At 32.7% G+C, this 11392-nt stretch overlaps 1 protein-coding gene across 1 annotated transcript; it reads left to right on the forward strand.

The window, feature by feature from the left end:
* Positions 1-9402: 9402 nt before the first annotated feature.
* On the forward strand, positions 9403-11041 carry LOC130647085 (uncharacterized). The gene is made up of 2 exons (XM_057452814.1): positions 9403-9933; positions 10769-11041. The coding sequence occupies exons 1-2, from the start codon at positions 9640-9642 to the stop codon at positions 10898-10900; spliced, it is 426 nt and encodes a 141-aa protein (XP_057308797.1). The 5' UTR covers positions 9403-9639; the 3' UTR covers positions 10901-11041.
* The last annotated feature ends 351 nt before the right edge of the window (positions 11042-11392 follow it).

Consider the following 11392-nt stretch of genomic DNA (forward strand, 5'->3'; position numbering starts at 1 on the left):
AAGTTCTGTAATAGTGGCACTCTCTGTTCGTTTTCATGTTTCTATCTTTTGACATTATTCAGTTCACATTCTGTGACTATTATTGCGATTATATCTGGGCTTATTTAGATAGTATTTTGGCACTTGGCACCAGACCAGATTAAAAGATAATTGCTTCAAATTACCTTGACAGTTTTATAAAAAATTTTAATTTAAAAACACTATAAATCCTGATAAATCCTGACATAATTTGTGCGTTATAAACTTGTAAAATGTCAAATGGTTATACACAATAAAGTGCGCCAATTCATAAAATTTGTCTAAAGTTTTTTATGTTTTGGAAGTAGAAGCATTCCTTGGCTTATTTTTGATGCGACGTTGAAGGATATACGTTAGGGTTTTTAAATAGAATGGAAAAAAAATTCGTGTTGGGATGTACAAACAATTTACCAAGCAAGTTTTCAAATTCCTTGCAGCATTTTTCCATATAAAGAGCCTAAATAAAAAACTCTGTGCTAGGGGAATTGTAGAAAATCCCATGCTTTTTTTCTGTTGTCCATTAAAGTATTGAACACACACACAAAAAAGGAATTTCCTCTGCACCAATACAAATTTTTAGGTCTGTAATGCAGACAGTCGTTTTTCTTCTAAATGAAAGAACCTTAAAAGTTACAGCGCAATTAAAAATTCAGATATATCCAGTAAAAATAAATATACGACCATGAATTTTGATGCTATTTTAAGAAAACCATGATTAAAGGTGCGCCAAAAAGTTTGATTTCTGATTTAGTACTGATCAAATTCCTTCATACGATGTGCGATGGGGTAGACATGAATTTGATTTGGTCAAAAGTTAGGTGCAAAAAAATTGTTCCCATGTCACAAAATTTGACATTAAAGGTATTTGAACACACTTTGATAACTTTTTTCAACCAAATAAATTGGTAGAACCATGGGGCCTTAAAAATAAATCCAAACATTAACAAGCGGTGATGGGGGTCTATCTTTCGGTACTCTGGGGGGTGGGGGGGGGGGGGGGGGTACTCACTAGTAAAAGTACTAAGCAAAAGAAAAAATAAGTTGCTGCTAAGTATCTTCTATTTTACCAGGGGCTTTTATTTATTATTTTTTGTTCTAAAACAATGCAATGAATTTTGTTGGACAAGACACAACTTTACTCGTTGTTTTGATAATAATTGCTCATATTTATTAACCGTTAAAGGTCAAATTCCATTTATTTGCGGGTCAAGACAGTCCAAACATATTTATGCTATCTATAATACTAATCTATAACACTTAACCACTTCAATGAGTATCAAAAACCATACCCAAGAGATATAAACTGCTTTTCCAAGGCACCCTACGTCATCTATTACAATGCTATTAGTGGTTACGAAGGTAAACTTACTACTACGGTAGTATCACTGAGTTTACATTTCATTGTTTTTTACCCAGCTTTTCCATACATTCTAAAGCACCACAACAATAATTTTCGGTATGATTTTTTTCATTTTGGTCATGTGATGTTGTTTAAAATAGTTACATATGCTTCAGTTGAATCACCACGTACGGTCCCATACCTATATGATGATAAAAAGGGGCGTGGTTCAAGGTACCAAGGGAGAGGGCGGGGTGCATGGTATGACTTACGTTTATAAAATTGTCACATGAGATTAACATTTTTGATGGACACATAATTTGAGGCATAATTTGAGAAGACACGAACCAATTTTCTAATTAAAACGGACATCCCACTAATCAGATGAGAAAGTTTAATCACTTTCAGCTTTTTTTGAATACAGTTGTAAAGCCACGTCATCGATGGAAAAATTGCATCACTAGTATGAAAGAGAAACAAGATGCCTCATTGGCCCAAACTTTGTAATTCCTAGATGACAAAATTATGTTGAAATGGTAGGGCAAATCAAGCCGAGATATTATAATCGACGAATTATCAACAGACGATATAAGACCTCTAAATGTACCAGAAAACTCTTGGTTTTTTTCGTGTAGCCATTACACAATGTGGGAACAACATAGTTTCTCACCGTTACTGGAAATTAAGTCTCATGATATACGAAAGAAAGCGCACGCTTTAGCGAGAAAGAAAAGTTTACGAATTTTTTAATGTCATTTTAGCGAGTAAATTGATGCAAAAAAATGTCCTGGCATATATTTCCGCAAGTGGGAAACCCCCAAATAGTTCTTACCGGGACCAGAGTAGAAGTTTCACTCAGAAAAAAATGTTAAATATTCTGCGAGAGTAATTGATTTTGCAAAGCGTATTGTGCAAAATGATTTTGTCAATTTAAACCGCAGATAAATACAAAAGACGAATATAAAAGTCAGATTTTAGTTGTCAAAATATAAATATCGTTTATATTTTCACGGATGTTGTTGTATGTTATAATCAAATCTACAACTGATTAACATTATGTGTGAACATTTTGTAGAGTGTTTTGTAGGAAAACTAACTAAAATCATTATATATATGTTTCTATGTAATAAAGACATCTTACATGTCACGAAAGCAAAATGGCTTAAAAAATTTTCTCCTTTTATATGCGCAATTTTTAGTTTTCACAAAGGGATAATTACATCAACAGCCGCTATTATCGATCAACAACCAACTTGATTCGTACATATTATTTTGATTTGTGATGTCTCACGGCGTACATAGCTCAACAAGATTCGTAAGATGACGGATAGAGTTTTCCTCAGAATAAGTAAAGACTCCACAGCTTCTTAGTTCACAGAAATATGCTAAAGGGAATTTTAAGAAAGTGATAAGGCAAACCAGTACATTCAAGTTTTTCCTGTTGCGACCGTATTACCAGTTTTATATAAAAATTTGCACATTTGTCATGGACCCAGTTATTGATACAATAATGGACAATTTAAGTCCAACTTGTTTATCAATCGTTAGTTCTCCTTGTAGCAACGGGTGAAATTTTGTGAATTGTTCGACGGGTAAATTATGCATTTTTTACGGAGTCGGGTGTAGTGTCTTTCATTTTCTGACTGTATTATATTAGCGCATGCTCAAAGAGTACAAAATTGATTGATTTTGTAATATGGCGCTGTCTTGTACGAAAGGTGTGAGATAAGATAGTAGTGAGAAAGAGAATGAAAAACGATATAACAAAACCTCTAACGTTAATACTGAAAATCATTTCTCATTTACTGACAAGAAGTTGTGAGATTTCCAAAGTTGAAAAATTTTTACCCAGGAGCAAACAAAAGCAAACAAGCAAGAGCGAACGTACGTGTCTTAGGTCCAACAAATGTAACTTGTCCTGAAAAATGTAATTTCTGGTTCGAATTAAAAAACCTAGCCTACAACCACCCACCAAACAATCCAGGCAATGGCAGTTTTAACTATTTTACAAAGTTTAAAAAAAGCATCAACTCGCGAATATTCCGCCGTTCGTAGCCCGTCACCCCCATGATCGTCTGCTTTATGGAATCTTCACATCACGGCTCACGAAGGCAGCAAAGCGTAAGAAAAATTGCGAGTCTAGCGTTAGTAGCATTTAGCCCTTTCTAAGTGTTTGGATCTAATCAACTAACTTAAAGTCTATGTTTACAGTAAACAATAAGAAGTAAACTTTGAAAAGTTTAATTCGCGCGTATAGTAATGGGTTTTATAATTATATGTGGGAACGTACTTCAATATTTATGACCTTGTGTTAGTATATGTTTTGCATTTCTTAGCCTAAAAATTATAGTTAACCGTATATAGGATGTCACTTTATCAGTATGCTCGTGTACTACATATATCTATATTTCCATTTAGCTGAATAGCCATATGTTACCATCATATATAGATTTTTATTCTTACGGTAAATATACTGGCTCAAATATTCACACACTATAGGAAGTCTTAAAAAATGTAATTTGAATAAGTAACGGAGTTTTGTTTGAATGTGGTTGATTTTTGTGAGTTTTTTTTTGTAGATAGCTGTTCTTTCAACACTTTTCCACTAATTCCATCGAACTAAATCTTTACAAAATCATTTGAAGAGGAGCATGGTTATAAAAATTTTTAAGTTCTATTTCTGTTAAGCAGAATTCACCAGGCTTGTGAGAAAAATAGGAAAGATGCCATACTGTGTTGGCCGTTGGATGTTGCAGGGACTTGCCTGGTGACGTGCGGACCCTAATTGAGTGTGCGTAGCTTAAGTAAGCATTAAATGCTCCACAACTCCCCATCTACGGCATGACACCTACTGGTAATAATAAACAAGATATATGCCTTGATATCTGTGAGGCTAGCCATGTAAAATAAACACATTTATTCAACTAGTATATGAGCACACATTACCAATCAACTAGAAAGTCATTTTTTCTACTTTATATAGCTGTAACTAGATACTATATAACAAGCTTAGCCTGCAGTTCACATTAAGCTGGCCGGCTATTAGCTGCCATTACTAGCTAATTTTAGCTTTATGTTTCTCCACTATACCGGGCTAACCTGTAAGCCATGTTATTTCTCTTATTTAGCTATATGTAGCTAGCTATAGCTATTTAAAAGTCTTTGCTAGTAATATTAGTCTATATTGTTGGACTTAAGCATTCAGCGTGAATCATTGTAGATGTAACAAGCCATAAAACTCTTCAAGGACGGACTATATACGACTAGAATGTTTGGTTAGTTTTAACACACTTTCTTCCCAAAATAGTACAATTCTATGGTTATGATATTTACTGAGTTTTCATGTTTATCTATTAGACACCTGAATGCGAAGTTTTTGGTCACATACCTCTCTGAGCCTTAAATATTAACCAAAAATAAATCCCTTAAATTTCTATAAATCTTAATAATCGAGAACTTCACAACTTTACTTCATCAATGCAAATCATTCTGTAACATTTGCACACGTGATTAAATAATTTTATTTGGCTGTATAGAAAGTTAAGCAGAATTTAAAATTCGTTCTAGAACTAAAATAGTGGTACTTTTGACAAATCTTAAGGCTCCGAAGATGTCACAGAAAAAGCGCTAACATAGCAAAAAAAATATTACTGCCTATCAAGAAATCGCCGACCTCTCCACCCCCTTATCCGTTTATAATATGTTCTAAAAACCCTGGAACGTATAGTGTTAACATGTGGACAGGTTGTGGTAGCTGTTGTTTCTTTCTTTGAAATATCGTGTAAGCTTTCGTGACATGGAAACAAATGGATACTTTATTATCAGAAACATTCGCAAAATAAATTTGTTGACACAAAATTTTATTTTGTGGAAATGTAAAAAGTTTCAACGGCAAAGTAAATTCCTCAATATTCTTTGATGCTAGTTTTATTTTCGGAAAATACTACTGATCCTATTAACCCGAAATAATAATAAGTCTTCAAATTTTTAAGATGAGAAATTCTAACTCTAAAATTGCACAAGATTTAAATTCCCACAAAATTAATTGAACGTTATCAACCATAAAAGATATAGTCCACGAAAATGCAAAAAAATTCACGATTTTATTTTTGACTTGTTTAATCTGCTTTCTACAAAAAATTATGAATATAAAGTACAGAAGTCGCTTTTTTCTCCCCAAATATAAATTAATAAGTTGCAAACTTTTGATATTTTGTGTAAAATATTGTGAATAAATACAATATGCAACACACCGGAAATTGAAATAGCAGAATTTAGTTGATTTAAATTTTATGCTTTTCAAAACATTTCGTAAAACAAGTGGTAAAGTATGAAGTTAAATTCAAGCTATTCTCAGAAGAAAAGAATCTCATCTAAAATTTACTTTGTGGCAAGCGTTGCTTCTAAACGTGGGCTATTGTTCACTGCAAGAAGGCACTGGTCATGTTTTTTTTCCCTTCTGACAAATTGAGCCCTGCTTTTTTCCCGCACATATGGAGAACTAGTCTGTTGAGAAATGTGTTGGAAGAAAGTAATAAATCTTTCTAAAGTGAATCTGAAACCATTTTTGGGTGGAAGGAGTTGTTATTTAAAAAAGACGTTAATTTACCAGGCGCCTCTGAAAAAAAGTGGTGCATAAATGTATGTGTATGTTTTCTCCGTCATCTCCATCAATTTATACAGACCTATTCGAACAGATAAATAAATATGTTATGATATATATAGATATAGATATATAATGAATGAAAAAAAAACTGTTTCCCAACGAGGAGCGGTGCACAAAGACGGCGAAGAAAAGCACAATTTGAAAGTGAGCTAATTTTATTTCAATGAAAATATTAGTTGCATACATGTGGAAAAATACAGAAAACATGAAAACAAGATCAGTTATGAGCGGATTTTTTGATACTATGATCATGAACAAAATTATTAAAACAAAGACAGATTTTTTCGTCATTTCTTTTAAACACGGACAAAAATGGTGAAATAGTCACGGCTCTTCACCTGACAGCGTTTTTTTTTATTATTGTTATAGAATCTTCTTTTTATTTAAGTTTTTTCTTGCACCAAGTAATCCAAATAATACATGTTTACTTTTAGATTCCCTAACAATCTCCACGTTCTAAAAAAAAGTTTTTACATTTTATCTGAAATGTCCTATGTCGGATTTCGTAAAGAACACGGTTTAGTAGTTGCGTTCGTTCTCGACTCGTCCCTTGTGACGTCCTAAATGTTAATTTTTAATGTCTAAAAAAGTGTTCTCAATTTCGTTGTATTGTGCATCTGTTAACTTGGGTCCCGGTTACTCGAATACCGGATAACTCGAATTTTCATTATATCGAGCTATCTTCTTCGATCCCTTGGACTTTCGGTAATACTTTCTTATAAAGAAACTTTGGTTAATTCGAACCTCTGATAAATCGAACATTCGTTAACTCGGCACATTTTCGTCCGCCCTTAGGGTAATTTTTCCGGATAACTCGAACTTTTTACTCGAGAAAAAAAGATTTAAGACTAGATAAATGTTAGCCTGGGTAACTGCGCTTTCTTCGAAGATATCAAATTTAGTTTTACTCAAACAAAAGCTTCGATGCAAACAAATGCCAAAGTAAATCCCTAAAATTTAAATCTGCCTCAAAGGAAACCTGGAATTACAATCAACCAACGAGCACAAAGTTATTTAAGAGAGTAAGATGTGACTACGTGAGTCACATCTTACTCTCTTAAATAACACAAGAATTAATTATATTTTTTTGGGTGAATGAGGCCATTCACGCTCAAAACAAAGGATTGACTATGTGAGCAAAGAACAATAAAATTAAACAATCAAAAAGCGCGGTTAGTATTTTGACCGGAGAAAAATCGTTTGAGACCAAGCAGTGATAAACAAACGACTTTTTTTTAGTTTAGTGTTTGCCATATATATATACCACTAGTCCATATTATCACCAAATTTGAGGAATAAGAGTGTATGAGAAACTGATTTTTCTAGTAGTGCAGGTAAACAAACCATTTCCGGACAACTTATCATTTATAAGTAACTTTCTAAGCAGCTAATCTTGTTTTCACGTTACTCTGCGTTTTTACATGTGTAATTCATTGAACAAAGATGGATAGGGAACTAGTCTTGTTAACAACCTGTCCTAGACTGTTCCGACTTTAAAAACAAAAAATATATATAGTTCTTGAAGCAGAGTCAGGTGCAAATAGTGTCTTACAAGAAAGGTTAGCCCATCGACACTATTATATTTCATCTATCTATTTTTATTTCTGTGAACACCTTCCATACGGCTTGGTATTTCCTTAAAATTATACAGAAGTTTGAGGCTGCATGTGCGTATTACCTAGACTACGTCATTTTATTAAACAAAAACAGTTCTCCATGTCATTGAGGTATGGGTTTCCTGCCGTGATAACTTTTGCACTGTCCTGGTTTTCTTGTGTATTGAAATCATTGACGCTTTTGGGCAAAGTTCCTAAAATGGTCCACAAAACGGTTCAAGTAAGATCTCTGCCATCTGAAAATTTTGAATGGCAACGTGTAATAAATAAACCAAAATCTATATCGACAACCTGTTCATAAATAATTACTTTTTATCATAAGTTTACTACTTTTCTAAATAAGGAACCGTTGTCTTTTAGTATTCTTTTGACGGTAAATTGAGCTACGAAAATTGTTGTTGCTATTTTTTGAGCTATATTTGGTGCCTAATATGATACTTATAATGTTTTAAGATGTTGTATTTGTCCCCAGTAATAAAAAAAATCACTCCCATTACCTTGACTTTCGTGTAAGTCAATAAAGTTGAAAAAGAACAGCGGTTTTTTGGTCGCTTTACGTGATTTAATTTTAGTTAATTAATTATTGCAAGTTTTAGAAAAAATATAACTTATACGAAGTTAGTAGGTTCAAATACTTCGCGTAGATTATTAGAAAAAAAACTCAATAATAATTTATGCTCTCACCTTATACTGCTTCTCAAGGGCTTTTGTGTAGGAGACATAAAAAACCTGCATTTTATAGGAAGAAAACTAGAAGAAAAATATGTAACCTATTCCTCAAAAGGTTGAAAAAAATTTTCTTTGGAAATATGTACCCTATCATTGATGTTAAATTGTCTTTTCATGAGTTCCATTTGAAGTATTTTCTCCACAAAATGTAGATGTCTGACTGTCAGTTCAATTAAGCTTTTATTGCCTGGTGTGGCTTTTAAAAAGTTTAGATGAGAGGTGTAGAGGTGTTGCGCAGCGACGTCATTTTTTGTCCAATTTTTGCACGGTGTTGTCTGTTTTTGTGCAATTTTTGCACAGTGTTGTCTGTTTTTGTGCAACTTTCACACAGTACCGGCATTTTTTCTACAATTTGTACACACTGTTGTCATTCTTGTACGACTTTGACACACTGACGTCATTTTTGTACGACTTTGACACACTGACGTCATTTTTGTACGACTTTGACACACTGACGTCATTTTTGTACAAGTTTGACACAGTGACGTTATTTTTTGTGCAATTTTTATACAATCATTTTTGTACAAGTTTGACACACTGACGTCATTTTTTGTGCAATTTTCATACAATCATTTTTTGTACAAGTTTGACACAGTGACGTTATTTTTTGTGCAATTTTTATACAATCATTTTTTGTACAAGTTTGACACACTGACGTCATTTTTTGTGCAATTTTTATACAATCATTTTTTGTACAATTTTGACACAGTGACGTTATTTTTTGTGCAATTTTTATACAATCATTTTTGTACAAGTTTGACACACTGACGTCATTTTTTGTGCAATTTTCATACAATCATTTTTTGTACGACTTTGACACACTGACGTCATTTTTTGTGCAATTTTTATACAATCATTTTTTGTACAATTTTGACACAGTGACGTTATTTTTTGTGCAATTTTTATACAATCATTTTTTGTACAATTTTGACACAGTGACGTCATTTTTTGTGCAATTTTTATACAATCATTTTTTGTACAAGTTTGACACAGTGACGTCATTTTTTGTGCAATTTTTATACAATCATTTTTTGTACAAGTTTGACACACTGACGTCATTTTTTGTGCAATTTTTATACAATCATTTTTTGTACAATTTTGACACAGTGACGTTATTTTTATTACGTTATTTGATGAGGTTATTTTTTCCAAACAAATACAAACAATTATCTTTTTTTCGAAACCTTTTGTATTCAAGTAAATCTGTTGCGACAAGATAAGTTTGAGTAAAAACTAAACAACAGACAAACAAGCAGGCAAGAACCGTCAAGATGGTCAAACAACACAACATAAAACTAAATATCCAAAACAATACTTCGTTTACCATGACGTATCACAGCGATTATTTTGAATCGGGACGACTTGCAGACAGCTTTTCTTGGCCGAAAGTGATTAACACAAGCGGACAAGATACTGTCCTTTGTTATGAGAGGGACTGGTCGTTCGCGGGTTGCTCAGGATTTGTCCAATTTAACATGAATGGAAGCGTGGTTACCATAGCGTTTTCAAACCCGTTGGTTGGTTGCAATAAACTTAATGTTGGAGCCGGTTATAATGGAATCGCGGTAAGTGAAACTGGACTTTTTTTCTCATTAAACTAACTTCAATAAGGAAAAAACCGTTAGCAGTATCCATAACTTTTTCACTAATTTTTAAGACTGCTTTCTATGATGATATTCTATCTCCAGGAGTAGCCAGAAGTAACTGACCATGCTGATTTTGAAAATCTTTAACTTTTTACACAGAGAAAAATCGAAAACATTGCTTGCTTTTTTTGCTAGAACAAACCCACCCAATGAATCATTTTTCAAAAGAACTAGAAAACTGAAAAAAAGATAGGTGCATTTTTCAGTAAAAATCTTCAAAAACATCTAAAGAAGCAAAATTATTCATATTAACACAAAAATAGCCTTACTTTCTGTAAAAGATTTAGGATAAAATGAGCAAAGTATTTGAAGTCTTCTTGCCTATCTAACTAATATCGGCCACCATCTCCCTATTTGAGAGTTTACATTAGTTCAAAAATCACCATTCAACATCGCCCCTTAATAAACCCATAAGCAATTACCTAAACAGAAGTCATTGCCCGTCTGTAACAGCAGTACCTACCGAAACGTAGCCTAGAATAAACTCGCTTGTTCCTGACATGGCAATCTCTATATTATTCAATGACAATGCCTTAGCACACTAGTGGTAATATTTTTAAAGTAAACAGAAATACTTTTCAAATGTTCTGCTCAAGAAAGGAACTACAACCTTTCAACACCGCGTTTAAATTTACCGCCAAAAAATGGCGGTTGTGAGACCAAGAAATTATTCCAAAGATAGAATATAATATCAATGTGTGCACTATGAACTAGTTTGTTATACTTTATTTGTTTGTGTGCTTGTTTGTTTCAGGTCTGGGAAGAAATGAGCAATCATGACTATCAAGAATTTAAAATCAACTTAAAAGTTGGAGAAGTCCCTATAACAGCGACTTGTAAATGTTCCTTTGATACTACCAACAACGCAAGTGTAATTTTTCATTGATTCGCTATTTGTGCTGTAATCATAATAATGTAGCAAACACAATTATATTTGGTAAATAAGTATAAAAACATGAAACTTTTCTGTACAATTTAAGAAAATATATGTCTCGACAATTTTCGTAATTGCGGAGATATAATGTTTTATTTAGTATGTGATATCGTTACTACTTCCAGCTCCATTCCTAAAATCAAAAATAGAAAAAAACATACAGAGGAAATTGCGGAACCTCTTTCTAATAAGCATGAAAACAATGCAGTAAACATTTTTATGATCCAACTTGTTAATTTCTTAAGGTAAAACTTTTTAAAAATTAGTTTTCGTTTTATTTCTGCATTGAGTTTTAAAATAATTTTCAACGAATTCCAATATAAATTAGAACTCAAATTTAAAGACGGACTTTTTACATATAACGTGTAAAGATTCCTTCAATGAAATTTCGGTTGTTGATTCGTGGAAAAAAAATGTAAACTTCATATCTCATATCTTCATATC

This window comes from Hydractinia symbiolongicarpus, chromosome 6 (assembly GCF_029227915.1).
Source record: "Hydractinia symbiolongicarpus strain clone_291-10 chromosome 6, HSymV2.1, whole genome shotgun sequence".
In the NCBI taxonomy this organism is placed as follows: domain Eukaryota; kingdom Metazoa; phylum Cnidaria; class Hydrozoa; order Anthoathecata; family Hydractiniidae; genus Hydractinia; species Hydractinia symbiolongicarpus.